This window comes from Loxodonta africana, chromosome 3 (assembly GCF_030014295.1).
Source record: "Loxodonta africana isolate mLoxAfr1 chromosome 3, mLoxAfr1.hap2, whole genome shotgun sequence".
NCBI classification, from domain to species: domain Eukaryota; kingdom Metazoa; phylum Chordata; class Mammalia; order Proboscidea; family Elephantidae; genus Loxodonta; species Loxodonta africana.
The window spans coordinates 129,853,223-129,871,889 of record NC_087344.1 but is presented as its reverse complement, the minus strand read 5'-3'; the positions used below and the strand labels follow the sequence as shown (position 1 = coordinate 129,871,889).

General features: G+C 40.1%; 1 protein-coding gene across 4 annotated transcripts in view; it reads left to right on the top strand.

Moving 5' to 3' along the window:
* The window catches only part of DDAH1 (dimethylarginine dimethylaminohydrolase 1), a 175,144-nt gene that overhangs the window by 10,348 nt on the left and 146,129 nt on the right, over positions 1-18,667 (top strand). Inside the window, exon 1 of one of the 4 annotated variants that reach the window (XM_003411208.4) lies at positions 387-835. The exons of 2 other annotated variants lie outside the window; for them this stretch is intronic. In XM_003411208.4, the coding sequence (XP_003411256.2) occupies positions 533-835 (303 nt within the window). In that variant the 5' untranslated portion in view covers positions 387-532. Of the gene's footprint in view, positions 1-386; positions 836-18,667 lie in introns of those variants that run through there. One more of the 4 variants, XM_064282184.1, reaches the window with a different exon arrangement.

Below are 18,667 nucleotides of genomic sequence, written 5' to 3'. Positions count from 1 at the left end.
AGGGTAAGGTCAAAGTATTTACCCACAACAGGATCATCTCATCCCTCGCCTCTTGACAAAAAAAAAAAAAAAAAAAAACCCTCCAGAGTGGCTCTGTCCAGATCATTGCCTGCTCGGCAAGTCCGTTTTGGGGGCGATGTGAAATGTGCACCTTGCAGCGGAATACAGGTCCAGGTAGGGGTGACTTTTGGTCAAGGTCCCCTCACCTGCGCACACCTCCTGCCCTCATCGCTTTCTCAGCTGCCTTCCCAAGCCCCGCTCCTTGCTGGGTCCCCGGCTACAGCTCCCACCTCGGCTGCCGCAAAAACCGGGAGCTCTGGAGTCGGCGCGCGGGATGCGCGCGGGCCGGCGCCCGGAGCTCTGGGCATGCTCAGTCGCGCGGGCAGGACTCCGGGCGCGAGCCGGTCTCCTTCTGCACCACATTCACCCGCTGCCAAGAGAAGCCGCCGGGCGCTCGTAGGCTCAGTGCGCTCTGCTGCGGGAGGAACCTGCCGCCGCGCTCCGCACCGCCTCCTTGTCGCCTCCAGGAGCCATGGCAGGGCTCGGCCATCCCGCCGTCTTCGGCCGGGCCACCCACGCCGTGGTACGGGCGCTGCCCGAGTCCCTCGTCCAGCACGCGCTGAGGAGCGCCAAGGGCGAGGAGGTGGATTTCGCCCGCGCGGAGCGGCAGCACCAGCTCTACGTGGGTGTGTTGGGCAGCAAGCTGGGGCTGCAGGTGGTGGAGCTGCCGGCCGACGAGAGCCTTCCGGACTGCGTGTTCGTGGAGGACGTGGCCGTAGTGTGCGAGGAGACGGCCCTTATCACCCGACCCGGGGCGCCGAGCCGGAGGAAGGAGGTAACTGTCCGCCGGGGGACGCGAGGGGCGCGGCCGGGGGCGCGCGCCAGGCCCTCCCCGCCGCCCTCGGCCGAGTTGCCCGGGGAATCGCGGAACTGGCACCCGGGCTAGTTCAAAACTTCCCATTTTGGGACGCGGGTGAGAGAGAGAGTCAGGGACAAGTTCATTGTTCACGCCTCCCTGCTGTCTGTCGGCACAGTTTGGTGCCTTCGAGACGATCCGATTGAGTGAGTGTGCGGACTCGGGCAGGTGGGTGGAGTGGGGAATCCATCTCACAAGCATTTTTATTAGTAAAGATTAAACAACACCAACAAAGACAATACAACTGAGTGTTTCCTGGTCTAAGTGTGGACAGGAAGGGGTGCCGCCCCCAGTGGGCGGGCGGAGGCTGGGCGGAGGTTTCAGTCAGTGACACTGAAGCCCCCAAGTCCGGCCTGCCTCTGGTAGCAGAGCGGGCGAGATGAATAAACGGGGTGTCAGTGCTCACAGATCTAGGGGTGTCCCGAGTTACTTTTCAGTGATTGCAAGTGAGTCCCGCAGAACGGGACTGGCAGTTGAATTAATGTAAGAAGAGTGAGTGTTTTGTTTTGTTGGTGAGCTATGATAAATGTGCGAATGAATGGCCTAGGTTAAAAAAGCTGTACGTAAGTGTGGGGTGTTGAGTTTGTGGGTGTTAGGTTAGAAATGATTGTTTCGCAAATTCCATAATTTTTATTCTCTCTCTCTTTTTAACTCATAGCAATTAAGAGAGCTTATTGTGTTCTTGAGGCATAGGGACTACTTTAAAATATTGCAGGTTGTGAAAATGGCTGTGATTGCTTTAAACACAGTGTAGGTCAGTGCAGAGACAAATAGAGTAAAATTGGATTTAAAATGCCATCTGTCCTGGGATTCTTCTCATTGCCCATTAAGAGCCCAGGCTCAAGACACCATGTTGCTATTGGCATCCAGTGGATCCAAGGAGCTGATGGTTTCCTTCATATCCGGAGATTTAGGTAATTATTATTGTTCACTTCACACCGGAAACACCTCGAAGAGTTTATGATTGAAATTTGTTTATTCTACACATGCTCCACTACTTGGCTGATGGAACCTTGTGTGGTCTCAGAGAATAAGCGTATTCCATCTATTTCTCACTGAGATAAATCACCCTTTTTTCACCCTCCGTTAGCAGAAAACCAAAAGAGTAACAGGTTTCATTCTCTTAGCCCTTCTAGTTCCTTTGCTGTGCCTCTCCATCTTTGAATCTGTGAGGTGCCCCACTCTATTTTTTTTTTTTTAGTAATTTTTTGTTGTTGAGAATATATACAGAACATACACCAATTCAGCATTTTTTGCGTGTACAATTCGGTGACATTGATTATAGTCTTCAGGCTGTGCAACCATTTTTACCCCCGTTTTTTTCTGAGTTGCTTCTCCTTCATTAACATAAACTCACTGCCCCCTAAGTTTCCCATCTAATATTTAAGTTGCTATTGTCAGTTTGATCCCATACAGGGAGATCTTGAAAGAGCTCAGTGCTCAAGGCAAACATTCTTTACTAGTTAAGCCAAACTTCAGGGGATAATTTTGGTTTATGGTTTAAATATTATCTCAGGGCAATAGTCTCAGGTAATCAACCATCAAGAAAGTTTCTAGAGTTAATAGAGAAATTTAGCAAAGTTGCAGGGTACAGAGTCAACAAACAAAAATCAGTTGTCTTTCTATACACCAGCAATCAGAAATCTGAAAGGAAATTAGGGAAACGATTCCATTTACAATAGCATCTAAGAGAATAAAATACCTAGGAATTTAACCAGGGACGTGAAAGGTTTATACAATGAAAATTATAAAGCACTGCTGAAAGAGATTAAAGACTTAAATAAATGGAAAGATGTTCCAGGCTCCTGGATTGGAAGACTTTAAAATTGTTAAGATGTCAGTACTGTCCAGAGGAATCTATAGATTCAACACAATCCCAATCAACATTCCAACACTCTTCTTTACAGAAATGGAAAAATCATTTCTCAACTTTATATGGAATGGTAAGAGGCCCTGAATAGCTAAAGCAATGTTGAAAGAGAAGAACAAAGTAGGAGGACTCACACTTCTTGATTTTAAAACATATTATACAGCTACAGTAATGAAAATAGCCTGGTACTGGTATAACAACAGACACACAGACCAATGGAATAGAGTTTAGAGTTTAGAAATAAAACCACACGTCTGTGGTCAACTGATTTTTGACAAGGGTGCTAAGTCCGTTCGATGGAGAAAGAAGAGTTTCTTCAATAAATAGTGTTAGAAAATTGGATTTCCACATGCAGAAAAAATGGAATAGGATACATGCCTCACACCACACATGAAAGCAAATTCCAAAGTAGATTAAAGACCTAAACATGAAAATTAAAACCATAAAACTCTTAGAAGAAAATGCAGGGGCAAGGCTACCAGGCCTAGCTTTTTAATAATAATAATAAACCCACCCCATTGCTGAGTCGATTCTGACTCATAGTGACCCTATAGGACAGAGTAGAACTGCTCCATAGGGTTTCCAAGGAGCAGCTGGTGGATTTGAACTGCCAACGTTTTTGTTAGCAGTCATAGTTCCTTACCATTGCACCACCAGGGCTCCTAGCTTTTAATAATGGATTATCTAATATAACAACAAAAGCACAAACAGCAAAAGGCTGAATAAATGGGATCTCATAAAAACGAAAAACTTTTGTTCATCAAAAGATTTTACCAAAAAGGCGAAAAGACAAACTTCCAACTGAGAGAATATCTTCAGAAATCATATATCTGATAAGAATGTAATAACCAAAATATTTATAAAACTTCAACAGCTTAACAACAAAGAGATACAGCTCCACTCTATTTTTAACTGACAAAGAATGTAACCCTATTTGAATACTTTGTATATGTTCTAGGTATAGGGCAGAGCTGCGGTTTGTGCTTGGCAAGAGTAAAATAGGTGAATCGACTCCACAGCAGTGGGTTTACTTCCAAAACGAGGAAACCCTGCTGTTGTAGTGGTTAAGAGCTCAGCTGCTAACCAAAAGGTCAGCAGTTTAAAATCCACCAGGCATTCCTTGGAAACCCTATGGGGCAGTTCTACTCTGTCCTGTAGGATCGCTATGAGTCGGAATCTACCCGAGGGCAACGGGTTTGGTTTTTTTATTTTTTGGGTTCCAAAACAGTACTCATTTCGATGGGGATAGTCCAGTTTCCTTTTAAGAGACCATCACACATATTTATTTACCTATTTCATTTTATTCCTATAACAAAACATACCAAATTTTTGCCTTTCCTGATAGTAAAATGGTCAGTGATCTTTCTTCCCTGCCCAGATTATGAGGCTTACATTTTAAATTGGCTTCATTCTTATATCAGCCTGGTGGCCCGCTGGCAGAAGTGTCAGAGCGTAGTGGATACAAACATCAAATTGGATCTCAGCACCACCACTTTCTAATTTCGCCACCTTAGGAAAACATCTCTTGCCTCAGTTTTCTCACCTGTAAGGTGGCCATAATAATACCTGTTTTACAAAGCTGTTCTAATATATTATTAATCCATCTAAAATTTATAAGGTGGGACATTTAATGAATGTTGATTATTATTATTCATTTACAGTGAGTCATGGAAGATGTATTTCTTGGGTAGTAAGAAGTCCATGGTACATTGATGTAGTTACAGTGGCAATTTCTGTTCCCAGGGTGCAGGGGAGCTTTCTGCACGCTTTAGGTTCCTTTCTAATTGACTGCATGGCACTGCTTCCCAGCTTGGGTCCCCCCTGACGTGTGGCCTTTCCCTATTGCACATGATCTTGGTCATCAGGGTAAAAGACCTTCCTGCCAGGTAGAGGAATATGGGCAGTCTTTGTAGGACTGCGTGTTTCTGGAGAAGAAGTCCATACAGGGCAACACACTGATACCTCTCAGAGCACCAGCTCAGTGCCTTGGTAATAAAAAAAAAAGATAAGTTGTTAATAAATGCTTGTTGAGTGAATGAATGAAATGCTAATTAGCTAACATGGACAAGCTGGTACAGTGAAACCTGTGAGAGCCAGAACTTGGTGGGACTGCCTTCTTTTTCCGGGTCTCACAAGTTTTCCACCTTTGATAGGGCACAGTTTTCTTACCACTTTTCTATCACTTGTCTTAGTGAAAAATATTTTCGTTTTCCTTCTCTGACAGGTTTCTGCCTTACGCAGGTTCTGGCTTTTGCAGGTTTTACTGTAGTTACCTCAGGGCCCGCCTTACATTGCTGTATGTTTTTTTTCACCTGCCTTCCTGTGAAATTCCACAACAGCCAAGGCATTATTTTAAAACTGTTATCACTGAACTCCTTGCCTCCAGTGTCCTCACTCTCCATTCCATTCTCCACACTGTAGCTAAGGTGGTCTTTTTAAAACTCAAACCTGATCATATCCTTCCTCTCATTGAAATTCTTGTTGGGCCCCCATTATACTAAGATAAACCTGATGAACTAGGCTCTGCTTGCCTTTCCAGCTTTACCTTCATCTCCAGCCGCTAGAACCCACCTAAACCCAGCCACCTCCCAACTCTTTTTTTTTTTTTTCACTCAAGCTCACCATGCTTCTCTGGGCCTTAGTATGTATTTCTCCTTTGTCTGGCACATCCTTTCTCAATCCCCTCCTCCTTCCTTTTACCTAGCAGTTCCTATTTATGCTTGAGTCTCAGCTTACTATTATCATTAATATTAATACTAATATTTGTTGGGTGCTTGCCATTTGCCAGGCAATGTGCCAGATTTATGATGTGTATTTAATTTAATCCTGACATCAACCCTTTGAGTTTGATACTGTACAGTACCATTATTCCTTATATATGTTCATTATAGTCAATGAAACTAAGGCTTAGAGAGATTAAGTAACTTGACCAAGATTGGAGAGTTAGTTAGCAGTGGATCCAGGTTGAACTCAGGTGTGCAGGACTCCAAAGTCCAACCACTGCTATTAGACATCACCTTCCCAAGCATGGGATTGGTTCTCCTTTTTTTTTTTTATAACCCACTGCATTTCCTTGTGTGATATTTGTCATGCCATATGGTAATTGCCTGTATACCTTCCTGTATCCCCTACTATGTACAAAATGTGAGAGCAGGGATCATGTATGCATTGTTCAATACTTTATTCCCAGGACCTTGCATGCAGTAATTATTCAGCAAATATTTTGTTGAACAAATCTCCCCATGATTTTAGGCCCACCTTAGTCCTGTCTCCTTATGACATATTCAGTATTTTGCATGCATTTCCCATAAGTAGAGTCCCAAAAGTTTGATTATAAGTATAACCCGAAAACCAAACCCGCTGCTGTCGAGTTGATACCAACTCATAGCAACCCTATAAGTATAAGTGGTTTATAACTTTCTCTGGTTGTTGTTGCTTTTTTTTCTTTTCTTCTTTTTCCTTTTCTTAAACAAAATTCTGTGAAGTTCATTCTTAATCAAAACATCCTGTTAAGTTTAATGATTTTTCTTTCTTAGAAGGACTGAGAACTGAACTCAAGGCAGTGCTTCTTCCTTGAAGGCTCAATGTTCATTATGATGGTGTCTCCAAAGATTAATAAAACACAGGCAATGTCTACCAGAAACTTAATTTCTAATTAAAGAAACTGTATATACAGAATGTCCACAAATAATATTAATTGTCTAACAACTCTGCCTTCAAAAATGTAAGTATTTTTAATGCATTTAATACATTGAAGATAAATTGGCTTTGAGAAGCCTGTCATGTTTTAAATGAATCCTTTTTTTTTTATGTTTAAGAAAAAAAAGGTAAACTTAGTATTGCCTTCTAAATGTCAAAGTCCTATAAACAAATATTAAAGAGCTGAAGTAGGACAAATGATAGGGTGTGAGGATTATTTTTTTTTTATTTAATTTTTTGTATAACTTCTATGTGCCTGTAGTACCAAATTCAAAAATAACAGAGGGTATGCAGTAAAAGTCTCTTCCCTGTACCTTTGCACCCTGGCAATCCCGTCCCCTCCTTAAAAGTTTTCTTGTGTTTCTTTTCAAAATGTTCTTAGTACCTAATAAATGATCAACTGACAAAGCTTACTCAGGCAGAATTGTGAAATATATTATGTGCCCTTTGACCCCTCTTTCAGAGCCTTTCCTAGGTACTAAGTGTTAATATGTGGGATATTCCCTCTAGGAGGAAAACCACACAAATGCATTTACACAAAGGTAATAATGGCTTTAATTATCCTTTCCTGGAGTGTTTGCATTTGTAGGGAGCACTTTAGGAAGAAGGCAGTGCTAAGCACAAGGAAATAAATCCTCAAAGTAGAATAAAGAATGGGGGCATAAATGGAGGAAGTTAGCAATATATATTTGGGTAGAAGCGTCCCCAATTAACTATTAGGATCTACACATCTTGCTCCTGGGTTTATTCCTTGGTTAGAAAAAATAATAATAATTTCGTTGATCCCGAAGCCAAGGTGAACATCAGGATCATGTCTAATGACAGTAAGGAACATGTGCCAAGTTTATATATTTTTATGTATGTGTGTTTGCATGCATGCACATACTCTTTATACATTGTCATAATTAATCCTCCCAAGAATACTAAAAAATGATGTTATTATTAGCCTGTTTAAAAGATAAGGAAACGGAGGCCCAGGTAACAGGTTAAGTAACTTGTCCAAACCCACATAGTTAATAAGTGGCAGAACTGAGGTATTTATGAAAATACCGGGTCATTTTTGCTTGAAGTGATTGCTGCTAGTTTTAGTTAATCATAACAGAATATTAAATGGATACAAAATAACTATCTGAATCTCATTTTACACACTAACAATATACAGTCTAACTTGGACGTTGTCTAAGCACAGTTGGCCCTCTGTATCTGCGGGTTCCGCATCTGCGGATTCAAGCAACCGAGGCTCGAAAATACTCAAGGAAAAAAAAAGTTCCTAAAAGCAAAACTTGAATTTTTTGCACATTGAGCACTACGCTAAATCCATGAGAATGAAGTGATGTGTAGACATACCCTGCGGTAGCCTCCCACCATTTCACAGATCCTCAGCCTCTCTCCAGCACTCCTTGTTTGAGCACTGTTCACCTCATGCCTTGCCATTATTCCCTAAACACAGTACTGTATAACAACTACTTACGTAGCATTTACATTGTGTTAGCTATTTCAAGTAATGTAGAGATGATTTAAAGTATATAGGAAGATGTGCTTAGGTTATATGCAAATACTCTGCCATTTTATGTAAGGGACTTAAGCATCCTCAGATTTTGGTATGGGCGGGGTACTGAGGGACAACTGTAAGTCCTTTCACTTCTCATCTCTCATAAATGGGAGTAGAAGATTTTTGTTTTAGTAAAACTAATAATTCAGTCATTCACATGAATCCTCTAAATTGCTAGGCACAGCTTGTGCAAGATAAGTAGACATAATTGTATCTTACTTACCAGCAGAGTATACGATTTTTTTTTTAAATGCATGCATTTCCCCAAACTTCTGTTTAACTTCAGGCGAGAAAACTGCCGTAAACCATAATTAGAAATTCCCTAACTCTTACCGAGATGGAAAGTGAACACACTGGAGGCTCTTCATATGGCAGCAGATTAACGGTTCTTGATAAATCGTCACCTCCAACTGCTTAGAACAACTGCTCCTTTTCAAAATGTTTCTTTTTTGACTCTTCTACATGGCTTTGGCAATGAACTTTGGATGGTGATATGTTTCAAAGACTGGGATGCATCCAGTAATGTAATCTATTCTTAAGCAGTTGATCTTGAAAGCCTTGACAATAAAGAATAAAACTCAAAGTAGGGAGTGACTTCTATTAGATACTATAAGCTGAAAATGTGTTTTCTGCAGAGATTCTTAGAATCATTAAAGTATCATTAGAAGACTAAAAAGGCAGGGATACATCCCTTGTATTTCAGATAGCTGGGAAATTGCTTTCGTGTGTATCTGAATTCTTATCGAGCTCAGTTTTCTTCAAAATTAGTCTAATTACAGTAACGGTAGGAATCCACCCATTATCATAAATCACAACCACAGAGAAATATACTTAAGACTTTTGAACAAACAGATTTAACTGCCACTGCCTTTGCATCATAAGTAAATTATGCATGGCCTCTTATGAGCCTCAATATAAATTTGGAGATGCATGTTTAAAAAATGAATGCTGGTTATTATTTATTTCATGAGCCTTTGCTATTAAAATCAGTAACCACTTCAGAAAGGATGTTTGCTTTTTGTCTTAAGATCTGGATGTCTGGTAGTGTTCATTCCCCTTTTCCAGGAGGTATCGTAATTAAAGATAAAATAATTAAAACCTTAATTAGAAAAAAAATGCTTCATTTATTTCTTATATAGGACACAGTGCTTTGTGCACCCCAGGTAATCAATGAATATTTATTTACCATAACTAAATTTCCCATTGTTTCATCAAAATGGTCACCTGACCTTTGATGTTAGCTTCTATTGCTTTCCCTAACCTGATGTTAGGAATTAAATTTAAATTTGTCAACATCCTTAGGCTTATTTCATAAACAGGCACTTTTTATTCAAATGGACAAGCAGGAGTAATCTCAAACACACATCTTGTTTAAACATGTGTGTGTATAATGCCATCCTGGTTCACTCTGTCTTTGTCAAATAATTTAATAATGTACATTGTCTTCCTGGAGCTGAGTGCTGAAGCAGTAGGAGCATCACACAGAAAGAAATAAATCACCAGACTCTACTTTCTAATGTCTAGATCATCCCAGCAATTATGACAAGAGGAATTGGCATAGCAGAATGCAAAGGTCACAGTACAACCTGTTACAGGGATGGTTTAATGTTGCACAACAAATCAGTGTGAGCTAGGACCTGACTAGTGTAGGTTAGCAAATCAAAGGGAGTACAACTTTTAAGCTACTTTCACAGCTGGATGGCCTTGTAGGGGCAAGTTGTCATTCCAGTGAAAATGTGTACACCAATATTTTGCTTGATTTGACTGTGTGTAAGTAAATAAACCTTTGCCTTCATTAAAAATATTTTTGCCTTTTATACAAAGCCAACAGCCAACATCATCCTAAATGGAGATAGACTGAAAGCATTCCCCTTGAGAACGAACACCAGACAAGGATGGCCTTTATCATCACTCTTATTCAACATTGTGCTGGAGGTCCTAGCCAGAGCAATTAGTCCTAGCCAGAGCAATTAGGCTAGATAAAGAAATAAAGGGCATCCAGATTGGTAAGGAAGAAAGAAAAGTATATTTGAAGATGACATGATCTTGTGCACAGAAAACCCTAAAGAATCCTCAAGAAAACTACTGAAACTGATAGAAGAGTTCAGCACAGTATCAGGATATGAGATAAACATACAAAAATCAGTTGGATTCTTCTACATCAACAAAGAGAATGTCAAAGAGGAAATTACCAAATCAATACCATTTACCATAGCCCCCAAGAAGATAAAATACTTAGGAATAAATCTACCCAGAGACATAAAAGACCTATACAAAGAAAACTATAAGACACTACTGCAAGGAACCAAAAGAGACCTACATAAGTAGAAAAACATACCTAGCTCATGGATAGGAAGACTCAACATTGTAAAAATATCTATTCTACACAAAGCAATCTATAGATACAATGCAATCCCGATCCAAATTTCAATGACATTTTTTAATAAGATGGAGAAATAAATCACCAACTTCATATAGAAGGGAAAGAGGCCCCTGATAAGTAAAGCATTACTGAAAAAGAAGAACAAAGTGGGAGGCCTCACACTACCTGATTTTAGAACCTATTATATTGCCACAGTAGTCAAAACAGCCTGGTACTTGTACAACAACAGATACATAGATCAATGGAACAGAATTGAGAATCCACACATAAATCCATCCACATATGAGCAGGTGATATTTGGCAAAGGCCCAAAGTCTGTTAAATGGGGAAAAGACAGTCTCTTTAACAAATGGTGCTGGCATAACTGGATATCCATCTGCAAATAAATGAAACAAGACCCCTACCTCACACCATGCACAAAAACTAACTCAAAATGATCAAAGACCTAAATATAAAATTTAAAAAAATAAAGATCATGGTAAAAAAAATAGGGACAATGCTAGGAGCCCTAATACATGGCATAAACAATATACAGAACATTACTAACAATGCACAAACACCAGAAGAGAAACTAGATAACTGGGAGTTCCTAAAAATCCAACCCTTATGCTCGTCCAAAGACTTGACCAAAAGAGTAAAAAGATTACCTACAGACTGGGAAAAAGTTTAGTTTTTAGTTTTGGCGACGACAAATCCAGTCAGCATCTGATCTCTAAAATCTACATGATACTGCAAAAACTGAACAACAAAAAGATAAATAACCAATTAAAAAAATGGGCAAAGGTTATGAACAGGGACTTCACCAAAGACATTCAGGCGGCTAACAGATACATGAGGAAATGCTCACCATCATTAGCCATTAGAGAAATGCAAATCAAAACTACAATGAGATATCATCTCACGCCAACAAGGCTGGCATTAATCCAAAAAACACAAAATAATAAGTATTGGAGAGGTTGTCGAGAGACTGGAACACTTATACAATGCTGGTGGGGATGTAAAATGGTACAACCACTTTGGAAATTGATTTGGCACTTCCTTAAAAAGCTAGAAATGGAATTACCGTAGGATCTAGCAATCCCGCGCCTTGAAATATATCCTAGAGAAATAAGAGCCTTCACACGAACAGATACGTGCACACCCATGTTCATTGCAGCACTGTTTACAATAGCAAAAAGATGGACATAACCAAGGTGCCCATCAATGGATGAATGGGTAAATAAATTATGGTATATTCACACAATGGAATACTATGCAACAATTAAGAGCAACGATGAATCCGTGAAACATCTCATAACATGGGTGAATCTGGAAGGCATTATGCTGAGTGAAATTAGTTGCAAAAGGACAAATATTATATGGGACCACTATTACAAGAACTCAAGAAATAGTTTAAACAGAGAAAAAAATATTATTTGATGGTTATGAGGATGGAGAGGGAGGAAGAGGGGTATTCACTAATTAGATAGTAGACAAGAACTATTTTAGGTGAAGGGAAAGACAACACACAATAAGGAGAGGTCAGCACAACTGGACTAAACTAAAAGCAAAGAAGTTTCCTGAATACAGCTGAATACTTTGAAGGCCAGATTAGCAGGGACAGGGGTCTAGGGACCATGGTTTTAGGGGATATCTGGGTCAATTGGCATAACAAAATGTATTAAAAAAAACACTCTACTTCGTACTTTGGAGAGTGGCATCTGGGGTCTTAAACACTAGCAAGTGGCCGTCTAAAATGCATCAATTGGTCTCAACCTACCTGAAGCAAAGGAGAATGAGGAACACCAAAGACACAGGGTAATTATGAGCCCAAGAGACAGAAAGGGTCACACAAATCAGAGACTACGTCAGCCTGAGACCAGAAGAACTAGATGGTGCCTGGCTACAACTGATGACTGCCCTGACAAGGAACACAACAGAGAATCCCTGAAGGAGCAGAAGAGCCGTGGGATGCAGATCTCAAGTTCTAGTAAAAAGACCAGACTTATTGGTATGACTGAGACTAGATGGACCTCGGAGGTCATGGTCTCCAGACCTTCTGTTAGCCCAAGACTGGAATCATTCCCGAAACCAGCTCTTCAGACAGGCATTGGACTGGACTGTAAGACAGAAATGATACTGGTGAGGAGTTAGCTTCTTGGCTCAAGTAGACACGTGAGACTATGTGGGGAGCTCCTGTCTGGAGGCGAGATGAGAAGGCAGAGAGGGACAGGATGTGGTTGAATGGACCCAGAGAATACAGGGTGAAGAGGAAGAGTGTGCTGTCTCATTACGGGGAGAGCAGCTAGGAATACATAGCAAGGTGTGTATAAGTTTTTGTATGAGAGACTAACTTGATTTGTAAACTTTCACTTAAAGCACAATAAAAAAAATTTTTTTTGTCTTGATTCCTTGCTTCTTGTTTTATTTAACAAATGCTAAAGTTTTCTAATTTGCTTATGGCAGGAATTATAAATACCCAGATTGCGTTAAAAATGACTCTACTTTTCTGTTTGATAAGAAACTAGTTCTGTAAACCTTCATCTAAAGAACAATAAAAAAAAGAAAAAAAAATGACTCTGCTTTTGAAGGTGACGTGACAGTGGTTGCATCATTCATCTCTGTTTATACATTCAGCAGTTGTCTATTATGTGCCAGACCCAGTGTGCTGGGGAGATTTAGATGAACGAGGCATAGCTGCTGCCCTTGAGGAGCACACAGTCCAGCTAGGGTGGCAGACCACTGGCAGATACTTGCAAAACTGTAGGAGAGTGGGACAGGTTTTAGGACAGAGCCCTTTCCAGTGCTGTGGAAGCTCTAGGAGGCGTGTCCGACCCACACTAGGGATTTTCAGAGGAAGCAGTTAAAATGAACAGTTAAGTGAGTTAAAATGAGTCAGAGGAAAACAAAGAGGTGTGGCCACTCAGAGTTAGAAAGCACGGTGAGATAGGATGGGAGATATTCCAATACTAATTAATGTTATTAATGTTGGGAACAATAAAAACTTTAAAAACAAACGAAAAAACTTCTGTTTTGTGTCCTGTCAGATCTTTGAAATTTTAAATCTTCGGTTTGAAGTTCACCCAAGAGAACCACATCCATAACTGTATTTCCTGTTTTGGGAGCTAGAGGGTTTGGCCACCCAGCATCCCCCCTTTCCTCCTACCCACATGCTCTAGAAGGATCTGGTTCTCTTCCAGGATTCCTGACTAGCACAGTTTGGGAAAAATGTAGTCCACCCTGGAGTGGACTGAAGCTCAAGACCTATTTCTTTACATTGTTAGAATGCCACTCAGATTGTGGCAAAGCGCCTTTTTTTTTTTTTTTCCTTTCTTTCAAGAAGTCATCAGTGTATTGTTTGCTGGACAATCCTTTTCTCCTTTTGGCCTCAAATTTGCCACATTAGAATATCAGACAAAGCTGGCATTCCTAAGTGTGTAGTTATGTATAATGTTACCCATGTCAATGGCATGTGAGAGAAAACTAATTCCTATTTGCTATAAAAATGCAAAAATCTGTGCTGGCAGTAGGCAGCATTGACTCTCAGACTCATATAAATCAAAAGCAGCATAAACAGCCTGTGTCTGTAATCATGGGTTGGGGCTTGTATATGCTAGACATAGCAGCATAGTGGGAAATAAAATATTCTCCTGGGTTTCAGGAGACACTTTTTTTGTATTTTCAGTGATGCTAAGGTAGTGACATTCTCTCCAGCTTGGAGATGCTGTACTTTCCTTTGGAGCTCACGTTGCATTGGGGTGAGACGTTGAGGAATAAGGAAATAAGGGAAAATGGGTAGGAAGATGATAACTTCTATTTCTGAGATGCGATTGGGGTTTGATGAATAAAAAATGTTGCATTTTATTTAACCCAAGTCATTATACTGGTTCTACTTAATTAACCAATCATATAAGCTCATGCCTCGCTAATGATAATCCATTATGAGATGAAGTTGAATTTGCTAAATCTATTTCAAAGGCTGTGCTTACTCAACCATTTATACTACATTTGATAAGTGATTTTTCCTACAGGAAACTTTAAATTAAAGCCACTGAAATAGCATAAGATTCCTAAACGAAAAACCAAAACGCATTGCGGATGAGTCGACTGACTCATAGCAACCCTATAGAGCCGAGTGGAACTGGCCCATAGGATTTCCAAGGAGTGGCTGATGTATTCAAACTGCTGACCTTTTGGTTAGCAGCCGAGCTCTTAACCACCGTTCCACCAGGGATCCCTAGACCCACATAATCTCTACAATCCCACATCACTTTCACCAGTTAGTTATCTGCCAGTTGATGTTTCTGTGGTAAATGTGAATCAGTTGCCTGGAGAAATGGAGAACAAGTGGTTATGAAGTCTGTGCTTTAAGTTTTCCCTTACAACTGAAACTCTTGACATGGCAGTTCTTTCTTTTAAATCTTCTAATGGGTGTGCTGATTTCCATTCCTGATGGTAGAATTTTTTTAATTTTGTTTTCCAAGTTTTGAGTTTTGTCTTTCAGAACTGCATAAAATTATTTTTCTGAATAGAGGCAAAAAATAAAAGTTACTTATTTACGTATAACCTTTCTATAATTAGCTATATACAAATGACGCTTGTTAACACAGTAGGATATAGATGTAATTATTTTTTTAAAACTTGGAGATATGTTTATGGTAAACCTAGATATTTTTAACCTGAAATGATCCAGAAAGCTGAAATTAGTGAATTAAATAATATTGTTGCAGTTACAAGATAATACTAGAAAAAAAAAATTCATTTTATTCTCAATTACTCATTGACTCATACGGGAACCATCACCTCAGGAAGAAAGAATAATATAACTACTCTTTGGCTTTGCGTCACATTTTAGGCATTTGTGATGTAATCTTATTTTCCAATTAGAGAGCTTTGTGTGGGGAAACTTAAATCTAGTAGTTTATTTTAAGGTACCCAAGCCATTTGCTCTTGGTTTTGGTATTCTTCTAATTTTCTGTATGCCGTCTTAGTTTTCAACTGGGACCCCTGGTTTTCCTGTTCCCCTTCCCCCTGATAAGTACAGTATTGGGAGGTAGAGGGGCCCCTAGTCAAAAAGTCACTGGTATCTTCATTTTTCTCTATGCTACTCTCAAACTAAACATCCCTCATGACCAGCGCTTTAGGCCTCCCCTCATCTCAGTGCCTTCCTAACCAAAAACCAAACCAAACCCACTGCCCTCGAGTCGATTCTGACTCGTAGTGACCTTATAAGACAGAGTAGAGCTGCCCCATAGGGTTTCCAAGGCTGTAAATCTTTACGGAAACAGACTGCCACATCTTTCTGCTCAATGCCTGCCTAAACCACCTCAGATGCTTAAGCAGTTTAACTACGAGTAGAGAACTTCAAGATGAAGCTTCTTGCATGTTTTTTTGTTTGTTTTGTTTTTTGCAAATTGCTGCTCTCTATTCACAAGTGGGTCATGAAGTCATTTAAGTGGGTCATAACCAGCTCTTTTACCTTTATTGTAACAGTCAATAGAAAATAGCCAAGTGCACTATAACCTAGTAAGTATTGTGTCATGAAACATGTTTCATTTGTCTGTGTTTTGTATGTACTGACTACATGTCTAAAATATATTTCTTACTCTGGGGCATGGTAAAAAAAAAAAAAAAAAAGTGTAAAAACCCACTGCATCCCCTTTCAACCAAATGACACCACTTAGACTCTTTATAGAAATTCTAGAGGGCCAGGCTGTTGGCCAGTTTTTTGGGAATCGTGGCCAGAATCTGAAAGTTGCTTCTGTATGTATATCAAGTCCTGTTTGATTTTCACTTATCTGAATGGACCCCTGTCTGCTTAGCAAACTGATATTGGGTCCCTAATTCTCAGTGTTCTGGTGGGTGCGACTGGGGAACACGAGGAGGAGGAAGACTGTGAACCTCACCATTTGCTAAATGCTAATTCTGCCTCACCTTTGGTGACATACTGTAAACCAGTTAAGGGAAGGTTACATTGATTTAGATGAGAACACGTAGTTTTCCATCTGAACTTGCATCTTTGGATTTTTTTTTTTTTTTTTTGAGAATAGGTTCAGGAGCAGCATGCCTTGATCCCTTGTGTCTTTCTCCCGGCAGAGTCCAGGTGGAGGTGAAGCTGTACTGATACAGGGAAGTCTCAGGGCCCAGTGTCAGGATTTGACCTTGAATGCTCTTCGAATAGGGATAGAAACTCAGAATGCATTTTTAGTTCGGAGAACCCCAGGGTGTGACAAAACAAAGAATGTGCTGAAACCTAATTTTCATGTCATTCTCAGACTGAAAAAAAAAAAAAAAACCCAAACTCATTGCTGTAGAATCGATTCTGACTCACGGCAACCCTATAGGACAGAGTAGAATTGCCCCATAGGGTTCCCAAGGAGCGCCTGGTGGATTCGAACTGCTCACCTTTTGGTTAGCAGCCGTACCTCTCAACCACTATACCACCAGGGCCTAGAAAGGACGTGAAAAAACACTGGTTTCACTGCCTTTCCTTCACACTTCTGCAACACTTTAACAGTTGCCATCGAGTCAGCTCTGACTTAGGTGACACTGTGATCCATAGGGTTTTCAGTGGCTGATATTTTGGAAGTAGATCAGCAGGTCTTTCTTCCAGGTGCCTTTGGGTGGACTCAAACCTCCAAACTTTCAGTTAGCAGCCGGGCACATTAATTGTTCGCAGCACCCTGGAACTCCTCTGCAATACTAGATAGGGAGAAAGGTAGTCTTTAAGTAAGAATCCCCAAAGAAACTTAATTTTCTTCCCCAAGCAACCTCTTTCAGCAGTATTTGTCGGTGATGGTGTCCATCAAGTATAAGACACTTAGACTGATGTATAGCTTGTAGTTCATTCTGACCAAGAGTATTCGAACATTTATTGCTGAATTAGTCTGTGATTACAGGGAAAGAGAGCATTTGATTTTCAGTCTAACACCCTTTTTTTCTGTAGCTGAGCAGCCTACTGCTAAAGTGTATTCCCTCACTCATGCTCTTTTGCCCCTTACTCCACGAGTGCTTTGAAGATTTTGATAAGAGACCTTAATGATAGAGGCAAATGGTGTGTGGCTGTGACTGGAGAAATTGTGTGTTTACAGGAACAGGGCTTGGAATTGTGCATCTTGGAGCTGTAATTACATGGGTAGTGCGGTTGTCATGTTTGTGTCTGTATTTTTCTTTGTGAGCACTGAACTGGATAACTGAAGCCTCTGAGTGGTTTGCAAGAAAATTGAGGATTAATATTGCTTCTAAACTGGGCCCCAGAGAGATGCTTCTTGGCGAGGGGATGAAGCAATAGGGATTTAAGTTAGAACATTTTCTTGAAAGTAAATGCAGAAAAACATACAAGATACAGCCCACTGGCCTCAACGCAGCTGAGGCCTCAATTATGATTTGGTACACGCACCCGAAACACTCGCCTGCCCTGATGTCAGCCTAATGACTAGACATTCCACAAATGTAACAGCTCCTGTTCCTTGTCCTGTTTAAAACACACACACATACATAACATATACATGCACACACTCACTATTTATACACATTTCTAATTGGGTAAGGATGAACTCAGTTTTATAACAATACCTTCCTTGTGAATAATGCTTAGTAGTAGTGTGTACCATCAAAAATGGTTAGAGAAGGGATTCTTGTATGTATATAGGCTAGAGATCCAAAATAATATAATAAAAATTATATTATAGCCTATATACATATAGGGCTCCATGTATCGGTTTGTGTGTCTGTGTATCTATCTAATTATAGTTGTTAAGTGCCATTGAGTAAGTTCCGACTCATAGAGACCCTGTAGGACAGAGTAGAGGTGCCTCATAGAGTTTTCAAGGAGCAGCTGGTGGATTCAAACTGCTGACCTTTTGGTTAGCAGCCAAGCTCTTAACCACAATTCATTAGTGGATCATTAAATCAATCTAGTGGGCTACTCCAGTTATGTTTTGTGTTTTTAGTGAACTGAATCACAATATACTACCCTTTCTGTAATTCCTCTTCATCCTTCTGATATTCTGTGTAAATGAATACTTAGACAATATGTGCCTTTGAAATACCAGAGTATATTACCCATAATTCAGCTAGGTATTGTTTTATGTAACCCGTGTTTCCTTTACACACACATAGACACACACACACGTTTACATGTAAAATATATTTCTTACTGTGAGTTGTGGTCAAATAGGTTTAGAATCCATTTATTTAGGAAATCAAAACAAAACTTACATAAATACTGTCACTTTAGTATGTGTTGCTATTCTTTGCTATTTGCAG